This window comes from Mirounga angustirostris, unplaced genomic scaffold (genome assembly GCF_029215605.1).
Source record: "Mirounga angustirostris isolate CCGP_5_RB_7025 unplaced genomic scaffold, mMirAng1.0.hap1 SCAF_6, whole genome shotgun sequence".
In the NCBI taxonomy this organism is placed as follows: domain Eukaryota; kingdom Metazoa; phylum Chordata; class Mammalia; order Carnivora; family Phocidae; genus Mirounga; species Mirounga angustirostris.
This window is the reverse complement of record NW_026991714.1, coordinates 46,447,855-46,475,425: the sequence shown is the minus strand read 5'-3', so window position 1 is coordinate 46,475,425 and position 27,571 is coordinate 46,447,855. Positions and strand designations below refer to the sequence as shown.

Below are 27,571 nucleotides of genomic sequence, written 5' to 3'. Positions count from 1 at the left end.
AACCTATTTTAAACTTGTGCAGTTAACCATAACTCATCGTGATTAACACAGTTTTATAAGCCAACTAATCACTGTCTGCCCCTCCCTTCTGGAAGTCAGCCTGTCAGAAACAGACTCCAATAAACAGGTTCTGAGTGACAGCCAGTCAACAGATTCTTGCATAGCTCAGAATGCAAGGTTCTTCTATAGTAGAATAATTTTATGAAAATAAATTTTTAAATCCACCTGAAAGAGGATGTGTCCTTAACTAAAGCAATAATGTTGATGTGCAAAAGAAAATGAAGAGTTATAGACAAAATCTGTAAACATCAGGGGCTGGCTAGTGAAGGAAGGTAGGGTCAGGAATGGGCAAAGAGAGATAATGCTGTTTTATATCCTGGAAGATGGATGATAGTGTTACTAGAACAAGGGGGAAACAAGTGTCTAGCCACCTAATACTAGAATTTTTCTAGACCTTGGGAGCCATCTAGTGAGCTCTTTCAGATAGGAAATGGGCTAGAGGTGACTTGATTTATCTGACTCAGCAGTAAAAACTAAGGCAAAACTTTGTCTTGTGACTTCATTCTCTTTTTTTGTTACATCTCATTTTAGATTTGTGTTGTTTTTAGTGTATCTGCATGGAGATAGATGTCCAGCGTATTCAGGAAATGTGAGGCATAGATAGTTCAGGAGACTTGAAAGTTACATGTAAAATACATATATATGAGTCATGTATAATATTAAATTTATTCACACCTGATATTTTGAGAATATTATTATAAGGATTTCTGTATCAGCTTTACTTCCAGTCTGTTTTTTTTTCCTGCTTTGTGATTATTCTTCCTTCTCCTGTATTGTTTTCCATCATTGTGGTTTAAACAAAGTAACTTTAAAATTTATCTTAAGTTCATTTTTGTCTGTTTAGTTCCCCACAGGTTGCTGGTGTTCCTAGATTCCGGTTTGGGCCACCTGAAGATATGCCACAAACAAGTTCAAGTCACTCTGATCTTGGCCAGCTTGCTTCTCAAGGAGGTAAATAGATGAATAAATGCTTAGATCTCTTGGGTTCACACATGTTAAGTAATAAGCTATTCTGATGTGATTTTTTTTTTTTTAAGTGAGCAAATACAAATTTTTTTTAAGTGGTATCTAATTCCTGTGCAAATTTATGAGAAAAGCTATATTTACTACATGTTAAACATTGCTTTACATATAAATCTTACCTTTATGTTTAGTAAATAAACTAGTTAGATATTTTCCACTAACATTAAAATTAAGAAAGATAAAATATTTAAAATACGTGGAATAAAACGACCCCTAAATTAAGTAATAGTAAGTTGGTTGTTGAACATGAGTGTGCTCTTTGTGGAATTAATTACCTTTTAATCCTCAGTCAGCATCCATAAAACTAAATTTGTGAGAGGCTGTATGACAATTTGTAAGTGAGTAAGGAAAGCATACTACTTTTATAACAAGCTCAAAATAAAAGATTAATCTGCAGCCCTCATATAAGTCATATAATATACGTTTTATATAAAGTTAAATTTTTATATGACTTTTTATTTTATAGGACAGTTTAGACTTGGAAGACAGATCTAGGCTTAAATTGGAATGCTACCATTTACTACCTTTGTAACTTTGGGAAAATTAACCCCCTAGAAATTCGATTTCTTTAGCAAAAAGGGGAAGAGTAATATCTCGTAGTTTTGGTGAGTAGATTCTAACATAGTACCTGGTTCATAGTTGGGTACTCAATAAGTTAGCTTATATCAACCCATAAGAGCAGCATTTTAGATATATTTTCAGAGGATACTGAATGTTTGTGAACTTAAAGTATGTGTTTCAATTATATTTATATTTTTGAACAATTGATTTTTGCCTGATGGGCTAATTAGTGGGCTTCAGCAAAGTTGTGTGTCTCTACTGATGCATGTTTTTCTTTCAGATACCTGGCATATTGACAGTTCTGTGTTCTTTCCATCATTCATTAATATTTAGAATTGTCTTTAGGTTTAGGAATGTACGAAACACCCCTCTTCCTAGCTCATGAGGAAGAGTCAGGTGGCCGAAGTGTTCCCACTACCCCTCTACAAGTAGCAGCCCCGGGTAGGTATCACAGGCAGACTAATAGATTATGTGCTTTATTGGTAAAATGGAAAACTGTGTGACATCTTCTGGCTAAAAATTAAGTAAACCACTAAGTTAAAGTTTTCATTTCTTTTCATTTTGAAGTGACCGTGTTCACTGAGAGTACCACCTCTGATGCTTCAGAGCATGCCTCTCAGTCTGTTCCAATGGTGACAACATCCACTGGCACTTTATCCACAACAAATGAAACAGCAACAGGTGATGATGGAGATGAAGTATTTGTGGAGGCAGAATCTGAAGGGTAAATATTTACTTTATAATTTCTGCTTGCTTTAGACTTTTACACTTGTTTTCCTTTAGCCAGGAAATAGTTTGTTGAGCTGTTTTTTAGTAGCATCCCATTACAAAAATAAAACAAGCCATACATTTTGGAAGACTAATTTTTGCACATAGTAATATATCTTAGGATTTAGATATTATTACAGCAGACAAGTAATTTTTTAAATGTTTATCTCCCTGAAAATTACATGATGTATTCTAGAAAAATGATTTATTTAAAATCACTAATAGCTTTCAATTCATGTAGCTGCTTGAACTTTCCCTAAGAAAGAAGTCATTCTGTGAAAATTAGGAAATGACTCACTTTCCATTTTGTAGTGGGCTTTCAAGTGAACCTCATTTATTCTTTCTTTATGTGCGTTTAGAACTTGATGTCTGAAATGCAGACTTCTTAAAAATTAGAAACTTTGTAGTAGTTTTTAAGACCTGACTACATTTTAACACATCAGTTATAAACAAAGTTTAACAAAAGAAATATTTTATGACACATCATCTAGATTTTTTTTTTTTTTTTTTTTTTATGTCAGAGGAGTAATTTAATGCAAAGAACCCCTGGACAGTGGTCTTGGAGAAGTGTTTAACTTTCAAGGCAGAACCTAATTCTTTACAAAATAAAAAAGTTGGACTACTTCAAAGAAGCACAGCTAGAAGTAGAACACAGATTTCCTAGATGGAGCTCAAAGATTTTGTTTTATTTAGCAATATTTTCTTAGCATAAGTATAGACCAGTTCTAGTATATGAGGAAAAAAGCAAGCCTACTATTACGCTCTCACACAGTGCTGCTTAATTTGGGGGAGATAATAGATCCTGCTAAGAATACTAGCTGCCATTAATTTCATATCATGTATGCAAGTCACTTTAGATATGTCATTTCTAACCCACACAAAATCTCTACTAAGTATTTTCTCCATTTTACAGTAAGAAAGCTCAGACTCAGAACATGTTAAAATAACTTGCTTGGGCCACTGGTAACTGGCTTAGACTGGATTTGACCTGTGACTTGAGCCCCATGCACTTTACCCTTCACTAGTAATTCTCAACTTGGGCAGGTAGTCAAGAGAGAGATCTTTCAGATACATTGTTACTAATGACTGCACTGAAGTTTGCAGATAATAAAACTGGAGCAGATTCAACTTACTTTTGGGCTATTTTCTCCCTTGTTTGTGTTTTCATGTGCTTTATTGAATGGGAGAGAGAGTGTTGGAGTTACAGCCATGGAGCCAGGAATTCACGTACCCGCAGCATGTCTCATCTGGGCTAGAGCTCATGGTGGGTTAGTGGTACATTGTTTAGTTAGGACTTGTGAATTATTTTAGTACTCTGCTTTCCTAGAAAAGTGTTTTGAGATTTCAAAATCTGTATAGTGTATCTCTTATAAATGTTGTCAAGAATGTGAACCATCCTTTGCCAAAAAGAAAAAAAAAATAAAATAACAGAGGGGAAATAAAAACTAAAGTTGGAACATGTCCTAGTGAGAAGAGGAATAAGGAAAAAGCAACTTGAGCTGTCTTTTCCCCGGCTCCTTTAAAAAAAATACAGTTACCAATATCAAGAGTCTACAGTTTTGAGTTAGAGGGAAGCACGGGGTTATTGAAGTGATAAACTATGTCAGAAAGAGTTTGGGAACAATTTAGGATACCTCAAGGACCAGTTTTGCATTTTCTAATCAATTTTTGTTTTCCTTTCTTAGTATTAGTTCAGAAGCAGGCCTAGAAATTGATAGCCAGCAGGAAGAAGAACCTGTTCAGGCGTCTGATGAGTCAGATCTTCCTTCTACCAGCCAGGATCCTCCATCCAGCTCTTCTGTAGGTAAGTTCCTGTTCTTGAGTACAACACAACTGATACACCAGACTTGTTTGCAAAAGATGATTTTGTTGTAACAAATAGATCGTTCTTTTTTTCCTCCTTAATTAAAAATGGTTTCTTTAAAAGGGAAATTGTATTTTATTAAAGGAAATGTAATTTTAAGACTAGAGGTGCCAGAGGGCTGTGAGGGATGGGTCACTGGGAGGGCAGCTAAGTACTTCAGTCTCCTGCCTCTTTAAACCAAAGGAGCTTCTTGTTACTTGTTCTACGTATTAGGATTCTTACATGAGATTTGATTTGGAGAGTTGAAGGGTAGGCGGTCTGTTGCTCAAAAAATAATTGAAATTTACTTACGTAAACAGTTTCAAAGTTTGACTTTCAAGTTTTTGAAGTTAACTTTGAAAAAGGCTATTTTATGTATTTTTCCTGCAATAAAAATTATTTCTGTGGTACTTTCAAAAAAATAATTAACATTTATTGAGCACTTACTGTGTGTCAGACAGCATTCTAAGCCCTTTACATATATTACCTTACTTAATTCTCACATCAACCGAATGTGGTAATCACCCATATGGAAACTGAGGCACAGAAACGTTGAATAACTTTTCCAAAATACATAACTAATAAATAATGGGCAGGCCAGGATACAAACTCAAGAAGTTTGGCTTCAGAGACTCCACTCTTAAACAATACACTATACTAGCTTATCTGTCTCAAAATGTTTAGGTAGGGAATTACTTTTATTAATTGAAGAAATACAGTACCCAGTCATCCACACAGATTATTTTTATTTTGAATTGTTTACAGCAGTAATTCTCAAATTCTGCCATTGAACCTTCACATTCTATGGAAGACCTGCTCAGTTATCTTTTTTCAGTCGTGGGACTTTGCTATCTCAAGATCTCTCCTGCCTATCAGCTGCTTTTCCCTGACACAGCAGCCTATAAGCCAACATCCCTAGGTTCAGATCCCACATCTACCTTGGAACAGCTAATAACTTTAAATGTCTGCATATATATTTTATTATGAAATTTGGATAATCATAACTAACCTTGCAGTCAAGATTAGAAATAATGTATGTAAATTATATAACTCAATGCATTACACTCAGCAAGACTCAAAAATTATCATTACCATAGTTATTAATAATACAATTGCTGAAGAGCTCTTCTCCCATTTATATTTCTGATATCCCATGAAAATTATCTTCAACAGTAGAATGGGCACTTTTATCTTATCAGGGCTTGCACAAGAAAATACGGTTTTTGTTCCCTTTTACAGTATACTATAAAATTAGGGTGTCTTTGAATTTATTTGGTAATATAAAACAGTAAGCCTCCTCATCTGAGCAGTTCATTGAGTCAGTAAATATTTGAGTGCCTACCATGTGCCAGGCGATTTGATAGAAAGCATTACTAAGAAAATGACTTCTAAGTAAAGACCTGGAAAGGGCAAGGGAGCAAAGCTGTGCGGTTTTGGGGGGAAGGAGTGTTGCAGATGAGGTGTATAGCAGGTATCTATAAGGCAGAGCAGTGTGGCATATTCAGGATCAGCAAGGGGGCCAGTGTGGTTAGGCACCGTAAGGCCAGAGAGGCCAGCAGAAGACAGGAGGGGATAGGGAAGAGAAGCCCAGTGGATCATTGTAATTGCTTTGGCTTTTATGGATTTAGGAAGCTTGTAGAGGGCTTCAAACAGAGTGATGATAAGATCTGACTTAAAGATTTTAACAGTATCACTGAAAATGTGTAATGGGCAGAAATGAGAAAGTTCGGAGGGTATTGTAAATTCAAGGTAAAGACAAGGATGTTTCAGACAGAATGGTAGAGTGAAGTTTGTGAGAAGAGGTCAGATTTGGGGATTGTATTTAAATTCGAGCTGGCGGGATTTGCTAATGATTGGATTTGGGGTGTCTGGAAAAGAGGATTCACATTTGACTCACATTATATGTCGGGGTCTGTTGTTTCCTGAGGGCGGTGATACGTGGTTTTTTATTGTAGTCCCCACCCCCTAGCACAGCGATACATGGATAGGCACCAAGTGAATATATATTTTATGAGTGGAGTGAATGAATGAAAAAAAATCATGTACTTTTTTTTAATAAGAAATTTTTTTTTACTTTCTACCCTTTTTTTGTTTGTTAAATGTCCCTTGTTAAAAATCAAACCACTTTTAAATATTGAAAGCAAATGGACACCTCTGCATTTTATCCATGCATCATTTAGTGACTAGATTTTGCCATTATAAATGCTTTTCTTATTTTTTAATTTGCTTTCTTATATTTTAATGTTTGGGGTTTTTTTCCTTAGATACTAGCAGTAGTCAACCAAAGCCTTTCAGACGAGTAAGACTTCAGACAACATTGAGACAAGGTGTCCGTGGTCGTCAGTTTAACAGACAGAGAGGTAAATTTCTGACATATTGATTACATGATAGGATGTAGGATAGTAATAAATGGAACAAGTTTTCTAATCCTTAAGCTTCTAACTTGTATGTAGTTTTTTTTTAATGTTCCAAGGATTGATTAAATAATTACACATTGAGCATGTGATTTTACTAATCTGTAAGCTTCTTGTAGAAAGATTTGTAAACTATAGGTATATAATGAATATGTGCTTATATTTCATATTTATTCATTTCTTCTTTGAATTCAAAATAAGATTTGAGGAAGCCAAAGTGTTACAGTACTAGATAGTCATTTGTTACATCTCTTCCTGTTGTTATACTTTTTACACAACAGAATCAAGCTTTGTGACTTTAGTTAAAAAAATTAAAAATTTTAATATCTATGTTTTCTAATGTAACCCTTAGAGATTGTATTCATGCCATGAAAATATTAATCTAATTGTAATAATTTTCAACTGAAGATGTGTGAAATGTCTAACACAGTTTTATATCTATATACCTAGATATTTGATATTGAAAGCAATTTTATAGTGACCTAGGGTAAGTGAATACTCCACTTTTGAGCTAACTTCTTAAAAGATGCATTCAGTTTGGTTATTTTTTTCTCTTATAGGTGTGAGCCATGCAATGGGAGGGAGAGGAGGAATAAATAGAGGCAATATTAATTAAATGTCCTGTAAACTGTAATAATTGTGAATAAGATTCTCAAGCCTGTTTTAGTGTAATGATTGTTGAGATTAAAAACATTTTTGTATTTAAATTGGTATGCTTCTCTCAACATGCTTTATTAATAAAATGTATTTCAGTGTCAAAATTTTTCATTCTTCATTTAATTAGTTGACTCTTCCTTTGCCCGTGGGTCCAAGGACAGTTGTACCAGACATTGGATAAGCTCCGCCCAGAACGAGTAGTAATGAGTCTTGCTGTTCTTCTGGGTTCATCGATGTTATAGTATTGATCTAAATAGAAGAGAAATCATTTTTTAATTAAAAAGAAAACAAAACACCTGAACTTAAAAATAGTTTGTGTTGACTATTATACTCAAAGGTAGTGTTTATCATTTTAATATCAGAAATGTTTGTATTAATTTGAACTTTCTGACAAAAACAGTTGCCTCAAGAGATTGACCTTTCACCAGCTTTCTGTAAAATTAGGTTTGATGCTCCCTTTTCAGAGTAAGAGTTTGAGGAAAAACTAAGTTTAAAAAATAATAATTCACTTCAGTTTTACCCTTTAAAAATCTTTTTTATAGGTGGAATAATTTAGATTTCTGAATTTTTCAAAGAAAAGTGCCCCACGTAACATAATTTAATTTCTATTAATTAAAAATAATTAGTTTCTCAAGAACCTCTTTGTGGTCTTTGGGACTTGTGTAATGATGCAAATCAGTAATATTTTGTGGCACCCAAGACCTCCGTTAAATGCCACAGGTAATGTAGAATATTGTTTTTAGTAGCAGTTTTACTCAAGTACTTGGATAATTTATCATAATAGTCTTTAACCTCATGAAGGATAGTGCAGAATAGAATTGCAGCCCATTCGGTTTAATTGAAAGTAAAGTGAAAATCTAAACTTTCTTATTATAGTTTAACTTCACACCTTTAGTCACCATTGAACACTGGTTTTTGCTTTGATTATATTCATATTTTAGAGATTAGAGCACATCCGTAAGAAGCTAAGAAGTTGCTTAATAACTTACCCCTAGAAAAGGCGTAGTAATCATATCCGTCCGGTTTTCTGATGTTGGGCAGTGCGATAGCTGAAGTCACCACACTTGGAAATCCTCTCCACTGTAAACTCATTTTAACTTCATTATGGAGGAAACCTGTAGATTTAAAGATACCAGCCTGAAAGCAAAGTACTGTAGGGAAGAGCAGCCGCTAGAGTCTGACAGACCTGGGTTTGAATCCCACTTCGGTCACTGAGTAGCTCTGTTACGGTGGGTGAGCTATTAACTTAGGTGCCTCAGTTTTTGCCTCCCTTTGACATGGTGCAAATTCTGCTGAGGTTTATAGATTTGTGTGTAATGTTCTTGGTAAGAGGTACTTGATAAATGGTATTTATTCCAAATAATAAACCCGAATAAATTGCATTCTTTACTCACAAAAAAACTATATATGTATGTATATAAGTATATATTGATCTGGTCATTCACTGAGGCAAATTAATGTTTTGAATCAGTAAGCTTTAAATTATTGGGGCTATTTAGTCACTATATTCAATAAGCTTCATTCTGTAAGATAAACTGTATTACATCTACTTCATGTGCAAGAATTTTTAACACAGTAAGAAACATTACCTTTGTCTTGGTGAGAGACTCTGATGGGTGAATAGTGAATTCTGATGGTGTGTGTTTGAGAAGGTCCTATGGCATGTTCAGAGCGACGTCTCCTAACCTGTGTTGTTTCTCTGTACACTGAATAATTGATAGCAGGCCTTCTTCCAGGGCACTTTTTGATGGGTTCCTGTTTATAAATATACTGCTGAATGCTGCCACCTATTATGTATTAGAAAATCACATGTGATAAGAAAATTAAGCGTAAACCCCCAGAAAGGTGGAAAAGAGCTTTTACAAGGTAGAGGAAATGATCAGTGTTTCTCATAAAGGATGTCCAGACATTAATAATGGCTGTTAGTCAAGGGTATTATAAAATAATGGCTAAGTGCTGAAATATATGTTGAATGAATAAAACCAACAAATTGCCTAGTTATATATTTAACTTTGTTTGAAATTAAATGATGACCTCTATATTAATGACCTGAAAATTCAGGTGAAATTGTAATTTGCATGCTGAGAGCTCTGAATACTTTTTACTGTCCTCAGTTTTTCCATTGAAAATAATTTGACTCCAGCCATTAAAGATCTTTTGACAGAAAACCCAGTAATAAATGAAAATATTAAATAAAATTTCTCAGGCAAATCAATTCTTAGAAGTTTTGTAATTTTGTCAATTATTGTAACACATACCTCTCTTGAAAAAATACACAGATTCAGGTCTGTTCTTGTATTTAGCTATTGAGAGAGCTGCCACTATTTTTCCATTTAGTCCTCCAAATCCTTTTACAATTTGTTTGGGGTACCCTGGATCTTTTACACCATTGGTGAAACGCCAGTACTGGGAATCCTGATGATTTAATAGAGGAAATGGTGTTAACAGCTTTGGAATAAAAAAGTTTGGGATTCATTCTTAGATGTAAATATAGGGAGAAAGTTTTAACTTTGTTAAGTGAATAAATTGGCCTTTAATGTTACCAAATTGTTAGCTTTTTATTAAATTTTGATGATAGAATAGTTTAGTAAAATACGGAGACCCTTCTGAAGTGGAGGGTAAGCTGATTTATGCTCTTAGGATCAAGAATAGCTAGTTGCTGATTTCTCTCAGAAAGATATTTTTCTTACCTTAAAGAAGAAAGTTTTTCCTTCACAGTTGCATCTAGTAAAAACAGTATCAATGGGGGAGGGAATACCCCAAACTTCAGTAATTTTACGAGGTGGAGGTGGTGGATTGAATGGACTCAGCATCCAGAAATAATGACCTAAAATTGAAAGTGATAGATCAACCTCCAAACTTAATGAATACTATAACTTATTCCGAAAGAAACCAAAATGAAAAATATGTTAACACAAATTATATGGCAAGTTTAGTCAACACTGTGAGGATTAGTACAGAAGTTAGTATTTGAATATTTCTGAGAGTGGGTATTTCTCAGGTCTGAAGTTCAGCGTAGCCTTTGAAATATTTTAGTTTTCCAGTTTCTCTAGAATGGTCCTTCTGGCTTTGTGACTTGCAGAAGGGCATTTATCTCCATTTCTTTATCTTTTAGAATTAAGGAGTTATAATTCAGTGACTGCTAATATCTCTTTAGCCTCTACCATGGTAGTGTATGATTTGTTTCCTTTCAGATTTAATCTAAATAGAAGAGGACTGGACCAGCAGATGGTACAGCAGAGAAGTAACATGAAGTAACTTCTGTTCTCCTGTTAGGTTCCCAAGGGATGTAGCACTGTTGAATGTATTGTAATCAAGATGTTATTTTCATATAAAACAGAGCAGGGAATACAAATACAAATCTGGGTGTCATATCATTTGATAGGAAATTAAAATTTGAACTACCCTTTAATTACTAATGGAAAGAAAAGCTTTAGTATCAGTTCAAGCTCTCTCTTTTTTTTAAATTTTATTTTATTATGTTATGTTAGTCACCATACAAGCTCTTTGTTTTATTTGTTACTCTAATGTGTTTAATTCTGTTAATCCTGTATTTTGGTAATTACTTTCAGGTCCCCATAATATTGTGTGAGGAAAGTTCATCAGTCAGGCTCCCCTTCGGAAAGCTCAACCCAAACTTCCACTCTTCTTTGGTTCTCATAAATGCCAAGAATAAAATGATGGGCAGAAGAAGAAATATGTGCATAGCTCACCTCGAAATGCAACCAGTGTTCCATTGCGCAAAGTAGTCAGTCCATCTACTGGCTTACCGTTGCATAAATTAGACTCATCTAAAACAAAAAATTAAGCCGGTACAAAAGAAAATGAGAAAAGTGTTCGTGTTGTTTTCAAATCCTCCCACAGGGCTGTTTCCTCTGTTCACCTTTTCCTAAGCTCTTGAAGGGGCTAGCGGGAGGTATGCATATTTCAGAAATGAAAAAGAAGAGCTATATTTCCTAATTGTTTTACTTAAAGGTGATATTTTTCAAAAGGTAATATATAAAATTAGGAATGGGCCAGGTTACCTGATCTTCATGTAAATTAGATAATTATTGGATGTTTGATCCCAACACAAAACTCCCATTTTTCAGTTCTGATTGCCCTTTGGAATTGGTTTGGAAAAGAGAATAATATTGCCGATTTTTGCTTTGCATTGTACTCTTGTAAGGATACACTCCCAACTAAATTTTTTTGACATTCTGTACACCAACTCTGCATATAGACACAAATGCACTAAATTCCTTATTATTCGATTTTCCGAAGACCAAATAATCTTACTGTGATTACTCCTCTGCTTCCCTACGGAGAAGCTGTAAAACCCCACAAGTTAACAAGCTAAGGGTTCTAGATAATATATCAATGGCATGATACTAACTCAGGCCCTTCTGGCTCAGATAAATTTAAGTTAACATTACCAATTTTAAAACTGGAAGTAACTGATACTTATTACCTGAAAGCATGGGATTGATGGTGATGTCTTGGTTGGATCCTCTCACCAAGATATCAGTGCCCAGGATAAATACAGGGGTTAACACAGGGGGCCTGGGGATCATGTGAGGTTTTTCTCCAGCAATATCTGCATCTTTATTTGGATTTACTTCAACTTTTTCTGAGTTAAGTCTTTGGCTGGGGCTGGTGGTAGTTTGGAGCATGGCTTCCGCTGAAGAGGTAGGGTGTAATTTCGGCATTGTCGATGTAGTCATCTTTGGGGGAGTTGCTGTAGTCTTTGGTTTTCTCACTTTAGGTATTTTTGGCTTTTTGGTAGAAGTGGGCCTTTTTGGTGCTTTGGTTGGCTTTTGGGGTTTAGAAGTTGACACTTCAGGATTCGTGGCTGTATCTTTTGGCACAGCTGTGGTTTCTTCGGGTTTATTCACAGTCTCTTCAGTTGTAGTTGTCTTTTTTGTTGTAGTCATTACTTTGGGTGCAAGAGTTGTTGCTTTGGGAGTACTTTTGGACGATGTGATAGATGTTACTTGTGTGGTTGTACTTGTTTTGGACTCAGTGGTTTCTTCTCTTGGAGTTGCTGTCTCTTGGGTTGTAATCTTAGGTACAGCGGTTGTAATTTCAGGTGTCGTCATATGTATGTCTTTTCCTATTGTTTTGTCTTTAGCTGTTGTCATTTCAGCTTTGGTCACTTCAGGAGCCTTGGTTATAGGTACAACAGGTTCCTTGGGACTGTTTTCAAGAGCCTTTGGTGTGGGTTCTGCAGGAAACTCAGGAATTGATTCAGCAAGGTTCTTGGGAGTAGTGGGAGGCTCCATGGTGGTAGTTGTAGTAGAGGCCTCTGAGATGGTTGGAGCAGGTGTCTCAAGAGAAGCTGGAGCAGGCTTCTTGGAGACTTTGGGGGTGGGCTCTTTGGGAGCAGTGGGTGCAGGCTCTTTGGGGGCCGTAGGTACAGGCTCCTTGGGGGCTGTGGGTGCAGGCTTTTTGGTGGTAGTGGGTGCAGGCTCCTTAGGAGTGGTGGGAGCAGGCTTCTTAGGGGTGGTGGGTGCAGGCTCTTTGGGAGTGGTGGGTTCGGGTTCCTTGGGAGTAGGTGTAGGCTCCTTGGGGGCTGTGGGTGCAGGCTCCTTGGGAGTGGCGGGTACAGACTCCTTGGGGGTGGCAGGTGTAGGCTCCTTGGGGGCTGTGGGTGCAGGCTCTTTGGTGGTAGTGGGTGCAGGCTCCTTAGGAGTGGTAGGAGCAGGCTTCTTAGGGGTGGTGGGTGCAGGCTCCTTGGGAGTGGTGGGTGTAGGCTCCTTGGGGGTGGTGGGTGCAGGCTCCTTGGGAGTGGCGGGTACAGACTCCTTGGGGGTGGCAGGTGTAGGCTCCTTGGGGGCTGTGGGTGCAGGCTCTTTGATGGTAGTGGGTGCAGGCTCATTAGGAGTGGTAGGAGCAGGCTCCTTGGGAGTGGTGGGTGTAGGCTCCTTGGGGGTGGTGGGTGCAGGCTCCTTGGGAGTGGCGGGTACAGACTCCTTGGGGGTGGCAGGTGTAGGCTCCTTGGGGGTGGTGGGTGCAGGTTCTTTGGGAGTGGTGGGTGCAGGCTTCTTTGGGGTGGTGGGAGCAGGCTTCTTAGGGGTGGAGGGTTCAGGCTTTTTGGGAGTGGTGGGTTCAGGCTCTTTGGGAATGGTGGGTACAGACTCCTTGGGGGTGGCAGGTGTAGGCTCCTTGGGGGCTGTGGGTGCAGGCTCTTTGGTGGTGGGTACAGGCTCCTTAGGAGTGGTGGGAGCAGGCTTCTTAGGGGTGGTGGGTGCAGGCTCTTTGGGAGTGGTGGGTACAGACTCCTTGGTGGTGGCAGGTATAGGCTCCTTGGGGGCTGTGGGTGCAGGTTCTTTGGGAGTGGTGGGTGCAGGCTCCTTGGTGGTGGGCGCAGGCTCCTTGGGAGTGGTGGGAGCAGGCTTCTTGGGGGTGGTGGGTGTAGGCTCCTTGGTGGTGGGCGCAGGCTCCTTGGGAGTGGTAGGTGTAGGCCCCTTGGTGGTAGGTGCAGGCTTCTTGGGGGTAGTAGGAACAGGCTTCTTGAGGGTTGTGGGAGTGGGCTCCTTGGTGGTGGTGGGAGCAGGGGATTTGGTTGTAGTTTCAGCTTCGGGTGTAGATTTAACAGGAGCTTTGGATGTGGGTACAAAATCTTTAGGAGGTGTTTTTTCTGCATTTCTTGTCTCTTTAGTTGAAGTCTTCTCTTTTGTTCCACTTGAAGTCTCTTTGTTTGTTAAAAAAGCCTCTTTAGTTTCAACTGTTGCCTCCTTATTAGGTGTTGAAGGTGTCTCTTTGGATATATCAGAATTAGGTGGAAGACTGGGTTTAGGATTTATTGGTTTGCCTGTTGTAATCTTGGGAGATGTGGTAACTTTATTGTGTTGGGTAGTAGGAACGTCAGGAGTTGGGGTGAGCTTGATGTCACCATTGTCCAGTCCACTTCCAGCTTCATCTACAACTGGTGGTTCTGGGGTAGGTTTCTTTTTGGGAGTTCTTTCCTTCTTGTTATCTGTTACTAGAAAAAAATACATCTTTTATTTTTGAGTAGTTTTCTGTTGAATAGTGACCTAAAGATCCCATCCTTATCAACAAGCTATGTATCCCAAGCAAATTGCTAACCTGTAATATGTCTATTAACTTGTTATAAAATGGTAAATACTGAACTTATCTGATTGGCCTATTTTAGGGAATAATGAGAAGGGGTGAAAAGCACAAGTTAAAGTCTATACAATTAATGTATAGAAACAAGTGGCAGCTTTGAAATTACCAACATGATCAGTAACACTAATTCATCTCTCTGTGAATGCTCTTTGCCCCTCACTCTCTCCCTTCCTCTTATTTCACATTGCTCAGTGACCCGTACCCCCCCTGGAAACCTAGTTCCAACATCTTGTAGATTCACTGCACCAATTGCCTCAGAGACCTCTACAACTACACCCCGGGAATCTGTCCAGTCACCGCAATGGTCCCTACTGAGCTCTGTTTCCATACACATGGCTATTAGCTGCTCTCTTTCCTCGGCGCACCTAAACTCAGCAGCCCTGGCAATACAGAGAGATTAGGATGCCATGGCAGCAAAAGACCCTGTTCAACAGGATTTCTCATAGCAGCTACCCCACAGGTGAATTTCAGAGCCCAAAGAGCATATCAAGAGCTCATCACTGAGATGAGTTCCATTTAGCAAACATGTACTGCACTTCTATGGTGTGCAAGACTCTTTGGATGATTCAAAGACTATGTATTTGGCTATTCAGCCAGAGAAAAGGCTTCAGGGGAAATAACAACCACCCCAGAAATAGAGTTCTTCAAAACTCCAGTATCCAAAATTCAGTCTTTCCTGGAGAAAGAGAATATATTTTAGAATTTCAGGAAATAAAAGCAGAACAAAGGGGATCTCTTTTCAGAAGGTAACAGTGTAATCTGTAGTGCATTCTCTACTACAAAAAAAAAAAAAAAATCAGCCAGATATGACATATAATTTATTAGAAAAATAATAAAAAGGAGCTGTAAAATATGGATAATAATATTGCCTTTCCCAGAGATGTGTATGAGACTTTAATGGATTAACATTTTAAAGCACTTAAAGCAGCACATAAGTGTTTGCAAAATAAAATAAAATTAAAGGAAAAATAACACAAGGAACATATAGAAAGAAGGAGAAGAAAGAAAAATGTATCAGGTGGACAGGAATTAAACTTGAAAACCATAAATGAGCATCTCTGGTGTCGTCCTGTGGTTCTAGAGCTGCTGCTCTAGCATCTTCTTATCCTTTGCTTTAAAGAATGGTTTCTTAGCTGCTTTGCACTAGTTTCCTATGGGAAGTTCTCATTAGTATCTCCTACAATAATTTTTACAAATCTGTACACACCCCAAGTACTGAAATGTCCTCAAATCATTCTACCAACGTGCATTGCTTTTAGATAATTATTATTAACATGGCATTGATATAGTCTTTGATCTTTATCAATGCTCAAACCTTTGGGTTTCTTCTTTAATTCTTTATTAGCAGCTGAATTTTTGGAAGAGTTGATTTTCCGAATAGTTGAAGAGGAAGAGGAAGAGGAGGAAGACTCTTGATTTTCAGAAACAGAATGTTCTATAAATCAAATAAAAAGGTTGATCACACCAACTGTAATTTAAAGCAAAAAACCGCCAGTCCAAATGCAACAAGAAATAATGTTTACTGAGCTACAAATGTCTGTTTTGCTTTTATTTTATCAGTAATATGATCAACTGTTCTTTTAATTTGTCAGTAAAAAGCAAGGTAGTTACCTTATCACAGGTACTAGCAATATATTACTTTCTCTCAACTTTCCCCTCTCTCACAGAATCTAATTATTCTGCAGAAAATCACCTGAGATTTTTTTTTTTTCCAATGAGATGTATTTCTTCTGATTATTTTAACCGACACCCATGCTGGGTTCAGTTGTAAGAAAAATAAATAGCTGATGGTTTATAATTTGGCTAAAGAAAAATAAATAGCTGAGGGTTTATAATTTGGCTTAAACTTAGACTTTAAACACATTTTAAAAAGTGTAATGAGCCTTTCAAGACTCACATGAGTCCCTTATTCTATGAAGAGTCTTATAAAAGTAGTCCACCTACAGCTTAGTCCCTCTCAAAAGCTTGTATTACATCTGTCATCTTCCTACCTTCTGTTATTTCCTCTGATTCTATCACTTTCTTAGTCATCTTCTTGTTTGGTGCTTTGGGTGAACGTTTGGTTGTTGATTTGATGGTTTGAGATGCTCCTGGAGGTGGAGGTGAAGTCTTTGAAGATGATGGTGTTGTGGGATTATGCACTGAGGCCAAGCAAGACAGGTGGATTAACATCTTGTTGACATTCATCAGCAGCTCTTAACTGTGAAAGGCATGGATGCATCTGGCTTCAAGAATCAATGCTGGTGAAAACCAGCGTAGGCATGCTCTTAGCCTAACACTAGTTACTCCAAAGCAATTAATTCTAAAGATGCATTGCTATAAAATATTGGTTCTGAGATTGTTATAAGTTATGACAAGAGGCAAAGGCTCAGGGGTCAGAAAACCTGAATTCCAGTCCTCGACCTGCAAGGTGCTATCCTTGTGACCTTGAGCAAATGAGCTAACCCCGTCTTGAACTTTGTTTTCTTGTCTGCAAATTGAGATGTTTATTCTAGATGATTTCTGAAGGTATTTCCCGGCCTAAACCATACTTGACTCTATCAGCTCCGTCCCTTATGCCAATCTTCTGTGATGATAGAAATAATTACTGCATGTGAGTGAAAGATATTTGTGCTCTCAGGAAGAGAAATATAATAATTACATTTGTCCTGTTTTCATATTCATTTAAATCAAATGATGCCAATTCACCTTTTTTTTATAATTACAAAAGCTCTGCGTGAATATTACTCTTGTAAAACGTTCACACCTTCACATTATGCTTTTCTCAAAATGTGTGGCCCTTCCCCAAGTTAAACAACCGTTAATGGTTTGGTGTGTATCTTTGAAACTTTTTCTGTCCCATCTGCCTACCCACCCTTTCTATGTCTAGAAGAGAAGTCATGGGACATGTTTTGATCGTTAGGAACCAGAAGAAAAGGAGAGGGACTTCTGAAAGATAAGAAAGCAGAGAACAGTGGGGAGGCTTTGAGTAGAGAGAGTTGTGATAAATCCTGCTGCTCTTACCGAACACCCCCTAGGAACTCTGGCCAGCGCAGTCTCCATGAGCTGACGACCGCACTCTTTCCTCTGTCTCTCCCACCAAATAGCTCAATTTGAGAAACAGTTCTGCCATACTAGCTAGTGATCTTGAGCCAAACAACCTCTTGGACTGTTTTCTCACCCACATTTGTTCAGTTCTCGAAATGTTACAATTTTGAGATACATAGATGCTTACAACAGTATCTATAGACCCCGAAACAACCTAAGGTGCCTGGTGAGATAGTTTGGCTGTTATTCTTTAAAAATGAAGTAGTGGGGGCGCCTGGGTGGCTCAGTCGGTTAAGAGGCTGCCTTCGGCTCAGGTCATGATCCCAGCGTCCTGGGATCGAGCCCCGCATCGGGCTCCCTGCTCCATGGGAAGCCTGCTTCTCCCTCTCCCACTCCCCCTGCTTGTGTTCCCTCTCTCGCTGTGTCTCTCTCTGTCAAATAAATAAATCTTTAAAAAAAAAAAAAAATGAAGTAGTGAAGCTCTGGGTGGTTCCATTCTTTTCAGTGGAAACCCGGACTGTCTTAATGAATTCTGTAAATGAAGCATGACCTTCATCAATTTTCTTCGTTTAGCATAAGCCTCGGGTAATCTGACCCACCACCTAGTAGCATAAAGCACTGTCTTTATTAACATGTCCTTGCAATGCTTCATCACTCTCTAACCATCCTCCTTCCCCACCCATCCTCTGCCCAAAATAAAGTCTTAGTTTTTTGTCTCACAGCCAAAACAATTATCAGGGCACTGAGTAAATATGTATCCTTCATCCTGAGATCCTTCTCTGAGAGCTGCAGGAACCCGGCAGAGTTTTTGATTATATGGGTGTTGTCTCCATCATTTCTGGAATGCTGTCCAATGAAAACATTGAACAGTTAAGAAATAGCCCTCAACTATGCTGACTAACAGTTTTTTACCCTATTTCTCCACTGTTCCAAAGAAGCAGGACGTACAGCCTTGTTTAAATGAAATGATAAGATTATGCAAGCAATGCTTATTGTCACCTTTACCTCCACAAATATTGTTGTTTTAAAAGTAGAATTTAAGAGTAAACATTTGGTTAAAAAAAAGGAATTCGTTATTTTTTTTAAGTATTTTTTTTTATTTTTTGGAAAATCTGAAGAGTTTTATTGTACTCTCAGAGTACTCCTTCAGGACCTATAATCTCAGAGTACTCCTTGAGGACCATAACCAGAGAAGAGGATTTTAAAATGGGACAATATCCCTTTTTATCTATTCTATCACACACAGGGATTTAGATAGAGATGACCATGGACTGCAGAGATGGGAAGAGACGGACAACAGATGGTTAACAACTTCTTGGTAGGTTTGCCTATAAATTTAATGTGTTTAACTCCTAAGTTGACTAGTTCAGAGAAGCCAAAAGTGTCATTCGGTCCTTCAATATACACGCAAAAACACAGCTAGCCCAAAGGACCCCCAACTGTGGGGTCAGCACCATTAGGATGAGACAAGAAATCACTGAGTAAGCTGGTTGCTGTTGACTTCACCTGAAATTGGACCACACCTGAGGAAAAAGCACATACACTCGGCCCCTATCCTCTCTGTTCCCCAACCAGCAATCTCTGATGCTCCTGGAGCCCGGCAGAGCCAGGCTGTGCTGTTGGAAGAGGCATTCCTTCTTTAATTCATTCTTGGTGAAGCAAAATTAATACAGAGTGGCTTGTGTTAGTAAAATCAAGTCCCTAGATGGAGTGCATACTAGACATTATCAGCAAAGCTAAGGTAGGTGCGCAGGTCTGGCCGCACTGAGAGGTGCTGATTGGCATCATGATGCTTACCTTTTCCACAAAATTCCTCATAATCAGGACAGCACTTGCCATACTTCTTACAATCTGAGTCACAGTCACACTCCCTCCCTCTTGCAAAGGACTCGAAGCAGCGGCCTTTACAGGAAAGCTCTACCCAGAGCAAAACAAAACATTACAGATTATTGACTACGCAGTCACACCCATGTACTGATAGCCATTTCCCACCTGATAGCTGACTAGAGTTCCAAAAGTGCATTTCTGAGTCTTTCATTTGGGATTTGGAAAATAGGTAGTTTTCCAAGTGGAGAAGTCAAGAAAGAAATATGATGACTCAGAGAAGTTTTCTTGCCCTTCAAGGCTCTGAGAAACACCCCAGTGCTGTCATTCCACATATGTACAGTGGAAAGGTGGGAACCCTTCATATGAAATCCTCCATCCTCTTCACCTTGCACCACTGCTTTGTAGTTGATGTTTATTAAATGAACGTTCAGACCTCACAACAATATCCCAAAGAGCTGGCTTAATATAGATGGGTCCCTGTTTAGGCTCAAAAATCACTTATAATGCAGAGACTTTGATTATGACGAACTGAGCAAGGTGTAGAGTTGGAAGATTTCAGCCTAATCCCATAGCCTAGATTATGCCTGCTCATGCCAAAACAAGCCTTGGCTAGAGGCACAGTAACTTACCAAGGCCTATTTGAAATGATCACCTTGTACGACACATAACTGTACAGCAATATATTTATCAACCTCACCTATAAATTCTAAAGTGCACATAACTCTGAACCACTTTTAATTGTAATTTTCAAAAGTTGGAGATTGAAATGTCCCTGTGTTAAGAAAATGATCCAAAAGTGTTCAAGGGAAATACCACTGATAATTTAAAATTCAGACCCTTTGGGTTTTAACTGAAATTTCTCATGAAACACTAATGCTTCGTATTTAAAGTGCCCTTTTTTGGGTACTTTAGAAACATATCAAAAAGTCCAACAGTCGGTAAGATTATTTTATATCCATGGATTCTTTTGATGAAACTATTGAAGGACCCCAACACTAAGCAATTACATCTTTGATTTACTTAATGACTCCCGAGTCACAGTATTCTCTACATTTTACTTGGGACTAGTCAACCACCTTGTGCACCTGACAGATTTCCAGGCTCCCCTCCCCACCCTCCTTCCCCCACCCCGCCAGGCCCGAGCTCTGACACCATCCTTAGGTACAGCACGCTGCAACACGTATGCGAGGAAGGGAAAGGCACTTGAGCAAAGAGAAGCGCAAGAGTGTGGAAACAGGTGCAAGGGGACCCACAGAACAGTGTTGCAGGACAGGGGAGACACTAGCTGTCAGGACTTACCCACGGTGCAGACTTTCTTGAAATCAGGGCAGCACTCCATGTAGTGTTGACATTTATAATCACAGTTGCAGGCGGCATCTCTAGAATACCCTTCCCCACATCTCCCTGCACAGCTTGGTAAATCTAAAATTATACAATACTAGCGTGTAAACATGGCCAAACCGCATCACGGGAAGGAAGAGATCTACTGAGAAGGATAAAGCCACTTGGCGAGGGAGAATTTTATCAATCGGAAAAGTTCGGGAATGATGGGTAGCAATGGGTCCTGCTGAACTTAGCCTGACGGCTTATGTGACCTTGATCGTGCCACTTTATTCTTCACTAGACTGAGAAGATAAATACACTTTTGAAAATCAGGCAAAGTTAAGGGCTTTGCAGAAAGCCGGTAACATTCCTGGGGGAGGGGTAGCAGCTAGGGCTCTCCTGAGGCTGCCGCTAATGAGGACCAGCTGACATTTCTTCAGCATCTCTGTGCTGGGCACTGAGTTATACGTTATCTCTAATGTTTATGAAAATGTTGCCAGGAGAGTATCAGTAGCCCCTTTTGAGAGATAAGGAAGCTGAAACAGAGACTTTAATTAATAGCTCAGGGACACCCAGTGAATAGTTCCAGGATATATGTATTACAGGTCAATTAGTACCTATTAATTATTCATACTGACCTCTTTCACTCTCAGAAGTATCCTGATTTGCATAATACATTATGTGGTCACCTAGAATTTGAACTCTGAAATCTCTGATTCTAAAGCCCACACTTTTCCCACCCAATCACACTGCGTCTCATCTCTCATGTTGAGTTTAAAGCAAGCTGGTTATGCCAGCAAAAACTTCCCTCGGCTTCCTCTTCTTCTTATTCATGAGGATAACTGCGTTCTTTAAATGTTGAGGAAGTCAGATGCTTGCAACCACAGCTACAGTGAGTGCAAAATAGGTAACTGTTCAAAAGCATCTGGGCATGAATATAAAGGTCAGAGTTATTTTGGGTTAAACAAAAAAAAATACAAACAAAAGTGTCATGATCCTCAAACGTATTTTGAAGAATCACTTGGAAAACACCTTCCTGAGAGAATAACCACAAAGATGTAACAATGGAATCTGTCTTTGGAATAGAGACGGTCAGGTGCAATGTCCTAAAGCCGAACAGGGAAGTTGAAACACACTGGAAAAATCTCAAAATAATGAGTCCGGGAAAGTGAAAGTCTTCATGTGCAAAGAAGAGAGTAAATATTAGGACAAGCTTCACAACTTCTTGCGTACACATGTGCACAATACATACAAAAATGCATATATAGTGTATGTATATAAATACATATATATAAAGGAAAAAGAATGAGAAGAAGTTGAAAAGGCAAGACAAGCAGACAACACAACATTAAAGGCTACTCTTTTCTAGTTAGCAGACTTCTGAAATAGGAAATCAATTATCTTTGTAGGAAGAGCAATTATTTTCATAGATAGCTTAGGAAATGCTCTCAGTGTTGTGAGCCTTATAACACTATCACCAGAGAGCAGAGGAGTCCAGAGATGGCGTGGTGGCCATCATTCCTTATTAAATATTCACATTTGCTTTCACCTGTTTTTGCGTCTTATCTAAGTGATTCTGAAACTATGTCCATGGCAGGCAGTTATCTCTCATGCTTAGGCTGGTGGGAATTTTAACTATTTTCTTGGAAGTGTCTATTTTATGAATACAATTTCACCATAACAATCACGCACCTAGATTTTTCTTCTCTCTGGTTTTGCTTGTCAAAGAAACAAAAAAGGAAAAGAAAATCCAACACTTGGTATTACTGTCACTCATCAACCTTGATTGCATGCTAGAGACCTCGGCTAAGGTGATTGTATTGAATGTATCTTAACATTCTCTAAAATGAATAACAAGAACTGTTCATTCAGGACTGCCTGTTTTTGGAAAACTGGAATAGTTCAATATCATAATATATGACATGTGTGCGAATGTAAGTCATATCTGGATGACTAGTCCTTGTAAGAAAGACAGAAATTTCAAGATTAATACAAGGCCGTTTGAAACTTTGTAAATGTTCATTGTAATATTATACTTAGTTCTACATGATGCCAAAATAAGTCATCAATAATTTATGTGATGTAAAAGACTAGTTAAATTTATTGTAAACATGGAAGCAAAAATTACATGTTATTTCAACATTGTTCTTTTCGGTTTGTCTGATGATACTCCATCACACTAGCATAGTTTTATCCTGTGTCTGTATTTTGTTGAACTTTTGGAAGAACCATAAAAATATAACAATGTAACAATGGAAGAACTGCACAGAAATTATTCTATAGAAAAGCTCAAAACTTGAAAGATTTCATAAGACATGAGAAAAACGTGAGAATTCCAAAATGCTTATAAATATGCCATATCTGCTTCACGTAACTTTAAAATTGTACATTAACCTCAAACAAATATATGTCTTGAGAAATCTATTTCTTTTGTTGTAGTAATAGTCAACACAGAATGATGAGCCACAGCTGTTAAATAAAAGTCTTTTTGATGGTTAAGATACCTTGAGAAGAAACTTGCTGAATCAAGAAAACAGAAAGCAGCAGCAAGTACATGGAAAGTATTTTCCACTCCATGGCTGTTTCCAGGTACCGAGCGCTCACTGCAAAGAAAAGAAAAAGTATCAAAAAACTGCTCTTTAGTCTCATTAGTTTATGCCTGTGTCACTTACCGTGTTTCAGTAACTTTTAAAAGGCGATTTAATGATAAAACCATCCCACTCTTGAAACAAGACTTTTAAAGATAATCAGCCTTAATTCTATCATAAGTATTTCACCATTAGATTTAATCTTATGCAGAAGAAATCGTCGAGTCACCATCTCAATCACGTTACTGTCCATTTTAATACTTCCGAATTCCCCCCAAAAGGAAAACAACCTTATCTCAACACTATTTAAATTATAGCATATACTTACAGTGCGAGGTTTAAATTCCAGCTTGGGGAGAAATAAATAAATAAATAAATAACCAACTTCAGTAAAATGTGATTTAACAAACGCAGAAGTGACCCTTCCAATTTTCCCTCAACTCTCCGTATAAATTTGTGAGCTTCCAACAGGTGGATTGCATAGCTGTGGTCCTTCTCAAAACTTTCCTGCTACTGTCCTTATAAATCTTTTTCAAACTCCTTGACTAAAGCCTATCCCTATTGAATTGAAAGCACATTTAATTCCACGAGGCAAGTTAACTTTGACACTTACCCGTAAAAGCAGTAATGAGTTTTTCCAGTGTCCTGGAAGGTCTTATATATCAGTGCAAATATATTGGGATGAGCCAGTTAGTCCAAAGGTTAGACAGAATCAACAGTGACAACCTATGAAATCAAACTTTCCTCATTTGTTGGAAGAGGGCCCAGACAGCTAGGCTTAGGCAACATCTGAAAAACACTTCCATTAAGAAAAATGACTACTACAAAATAAATTTAGGATTATTGGCCAAAACACACTTCTAATTTCTGAGTGAAATGAACAAATTGTCCTGAGATGGTAAATAGTTCTGACAAGTCTTGACCAGCATATCAAAGCAGCCGTGTCAAAGTAGTCAAATACTGGTATCACTTCTTGCTTTTATTGTTCCCCCCCAGCTAAATCTAGCAAAGAGTGATTTTGAAACTTACCTACTATTAGTTTGTGGCGTAAATTTTCTTAAATCAAAAGTCCATTTCTTGAGTGTTTGCATTTTCACTGAGCACAGAAAAAATGCTCTACATTGCCCCAAGGTGGATGGTCCTACTCTGTGTATTTTCTAGCTTCCTTTACCCTGTAAAACCCTGCTTCGAAAGTGTAGATTTCTCCCTTAGCCCCTTTATTTAAGCACAGCAGTGTTTGGGAATGGTCTTTTAAATTACTAATTTAGCCTCCTTACTCCAGAAAATGTGAACTGTCATCTTGCAGAGCTAGGTCAGCTCTGCTCAAGGTTTTACCTCAGCTTGATATGAAATGTTCCTGTTAAAATCCTATCTCCCGGGGCCTGACCATGGTTTTGGCTCAGGTTATGATCTCAGGGTCATGGGATCGAGCCCCTCATCAGGCTCTGCGCTCAGCATGGAGTCTACTTGAGATTCTCTCTCTTCGTCCTCTGCCCCTCATGCATGTGCTGTCTCTCTGGAATAAATAAATCTTTAAGGAAAAAAAAAATCCTATCTACCTGCATAAGGCCTGGCTTGTGTACTACTACCTCCCTGAAACCTTCCCGGATCAACCCCAGCCACATCCAGAATCATAGTCGACAAAGGAACTGCCTTTTACGGCAATTATCTGTTTATCTGTCTCCTGCCCACTCCCCCAGGCCGCAGACTGTGGTTTCCCCAAGGACAACCAACACCTGTTCCTTCCTTCTGTTGCCAACATGTAGTCCAGTGCTTTACTGAAGTTGTGCGTTTACCGCGTGCTCGTCCAACCAAATGGTCATATTCCACGGTGTAGTGGGTATTTGGTAGGTACTGCGTTTAAGTAGCACAAAATGCCTTTAAGTTAAATATAATCCTCCACATTTTACAAATAAAATGAAGACCCACAAATAAAAAAATCTCTGACCCATCGAGGATACATAAGGAGTAGGGGCCAGAGCCAAGATTTGAACCGTGTCTTTTCATTTCAAGTTCCCCCATGTTTCTACAAACTGAGGGTTGCTTGAGGGGAGGCGGTTGGGGGGATGGGGTAAGTGGGTGATGGGCACTAAGGAGGGCACTGGGTATTGTATGCAACTGATGAATCACTGAATTCTATCTCTGAAACTAATAGTATATGTTAATTAAATTGAATTTAAATAAATAAATAAATAAATAATAAATAAAGTTGCCTCATGTCTCTACTATTTCCAGCCCCTTCTGGTCAAAGCCATTACTCAGTCCTTAATCATAGTACTAACTTTTACTCCTTCATGTGTATATGTGGGTTTATGAGATTGTGACCTTTGTTAAGACAGATTATAACATAAGCATCTCTTTTGTTACCACAGTGCTTATTTTGGGCTAAATCTATCGTGTAATAGGAAAAGTTTAGAGACTGTCTGCTCACCTCTAAATATTTAATCTCCTTCCTCTGGGAACCACCCCTCCATCGTTAGGGGAATTTCCCTTGTAGCCACTTGAACACCTGTGATTTCGACACACCCAGCATAGCTGATAGGATTAGGGATAGAAACCTCAAATAAATTGGGCCAATATGTTTTCCTACCCTGGAAATTTGGAATTGTGATTCAAACATGACAAGATGCCTCCTTGCTTTGTATTGTTACAGCAGACTCCCCCTTTGAGGCCGAAGCTGGCCAAAGATGCTTTGTGCTACTTAAAATCACTAATCAATACAGAGAAGAGGTACAAAAGATCCTGTTGGATGTAACTGAACCAAATTCTATTCATTCTTAGCTTTCCTGAGGCCAAGAGGGGGAAGCTAGCTTTGTAACTTTTTCAAGTCAGACCTTTACAGAGTTCCCTTGTTATTTGTTCAAAATGCTGGGGATACTATGAATTTCAGCAATACATATACACACAGACACATATTTTTAAAATATAAATTGCTTTCTGATTATTGCCTTTTAGAACTATCTGCATTATCACTTTTCTTCTTTGGACAAATTCTTGTAATGATGGCAAATGACATTCTTTTTTTTTTTTTTTTTTTTTTTTAAGATTTTATTCATTTATTTGAGACAGAGAGAATGAGAGACAGAGAGCATGAGAGGGAGGAGGGTCACAGGGAGAAGCAGACTCCCTGCCGAGCAGGGAGCCCGATGCGGGACTTGATCCGGGGACTCCAGGATCATGACCTGAGCCAAAGGCAGTCGCTTAACCAACTGAGCCACCCAGGCGCCCCGGCAAATGACATTCTTAACTTGACTGAAAAATCTGCTTCAGAAACACTTGGTTCTTAAGCCCAGGTTTTATTCTAAAGTTGAAAACTGACAAATAAAGCAAAACACACATGCACAATGATGACCAATCATAACTTTAAACATATCCATTAACACAGTCTCATTTTCATCAACTACGTTTTCTCTGCATAATAAAGCATGGTAAAGAAAGAAAACCTTCATTAAATGCCAAATTCCTGAGGTATAACTTATCAATACCTGATTTGCATAATTCTATTGGGTAATGAGGCTATCTGAGGAAGTAAAGTTTGTCCTTAAGGCATGGAAGCATTTTAATTTTATCTACTAACTATATCTTCATAAACTGTACTAAATGCATCCTTCTGTGAATATTAGGCCATTTAACCTTCCTTACTAATGACTTAACAATCATTCCATTAGGTTATAGGTACCCCCTTTGAGATTTCTTTTCTCATTGAAGGTATTTTTTTTTTTTTTTAGCATTCACTTAAACCTCATTTAACTGGGACAAAAATTATCCTAGGATTGGTTTCTGGTAGGGGGAGTTGGGGAGAGGTGAGGAAAGAGAGATGGAGAGGACTTAAGTAATACTGGATCCCATACTCGTCTTCTAGAGAGGACCTCCGCACAGTTCGTCCTCATAAACATCAGTTTCGGTACCTGGCAGCCATACAGCGAGGCCTTCAGAAAACACTCGAGGGTGCTTAGGGGTATTTGCTCTTCATTAAATGATCCCAGACTGCTGTGCCTTCTCCCTGCGGTGTTCTGTCTCCATCCCTGCCGTTAGCTATCACTTCGCCCTGTAGCCAGTGTGTCTGTTCCTAATGGCTTCTCTCCATCTTTCCACATTTTTGATGTGTTTCATTTTCTTCCAGCAGCAGCGTAGGAAAAACTGAAGCATGCCAGGGGAAAACCACAGATGCAAGCTTGCTCTTTATTGCCCTAATTTTGTTCACAATGCTGTTAGAGCACTCTGGAAGTGGAATAACTCATTCTCTTCTCCTATAGAATAGTCCCCAGGATTTGGAGACTCATTCTGTCTGTCCTGCTCATGGCATTTTCACATACTGGGAAGGGGTGTGGCTTTCTTTCTGGATGTTGATCCAAAATCTGACGTTAGGT

At 38.4% G+C, this 27,571-nt stretch overlaps 2 protein-coding genes across 11 annotated transcripts in view; one reads left to right on the top strand and one right to left on the bottom strand.

Annotated features, from left to right (window-relative positions):
- The window catches only part of TPR (translocated promoter region, nuclear basket protein), a 78,568-nt gene extending 59,776 nt beyond the window's left edge, over positions 1-18,792 (top strand). For 2 of the 5 annotated variants that reach the window (XM_045877349.3, XM_045877346.3), the window contains exons 46-51: positions 905-1,011; positions 1,978-2,085; positions 2,212-2,368; positions 4,098-4,216; positions 6,520-6,615; positions 7,230-7,430. In XM_045877349.3, the coding sequence (XP_045733305.1) occupies positions 905-1,011; positions 1,978-2,085; positions 2,212-2,368; positions 4,098-4,216; positions 6,520-6,615; positions 7,230-7,285 (643 nt within the window). In that variant the 3' untranslated portion in view covers positions 7,286-7,430. Of the gene's footprint in view, positions 1-904; positions 1,012-1,977; positions 2,086-2,211; positions 2,369-4,097; positions 4,217-6,519; positions 6,616-7,229; positions 7,431-18,709 lie in introns of those variants that run through there. The other 3 variants (XM_045877350.3, XM_045877347.3, XM_064594233.1) reach the window with 2 other exon arrangements.
- PRG4 (proteoglycan 4) lies at positions 7,436-23,966 on the bottom strand. 6 transcript variants are annotated; one of them, XM_064594234.1, is made up of 13 exons: positions 23,815-23,966; positions 23,118-23,216; positions 20,590-20,712; positions 19,261-19,380; positions 16,428-16,577; positions 15,752-15,871; positions 11,777-14,290; positions 11,040-11,117; positions 10,017-10,153; positions 9,585-9,741; positions 8,916-9,113; positions 8,316-8,441; positions 7,436-7,575 (listed from the first exon to the last, which is right to left on the bottom strand). In XM_064594234.1, the coding sequence occupies exons 2-13, from the start codon at positions 23,188-23,190 to the stop codon at positions 7,442-7,444; spliced, it is 3,930 nt and encodes a 1,309-aa protein (XP_064450304.1). In that variant the 5' UTR covers positions 23,191-23,216; positions 23,815-23,966; the 3' UTR covers positions 7,436-7,441. The 6 variants fall into 6 exon arrangements, with proteins under 6 accessions (XP_064450304.1, XP_064450306.1, XP_064450305.1 ...); XM_064594236.1 differs by lacking the exon at positions 20,590-20,712; XM_064594235.1 differs by lacking the exon at positions 23,815-23,966 and having other exon boundaries at positions 23,118-23,217.
- Between the last annotated feature and the right edge of the window lie 3,605 nt (positions 23,967-27,571).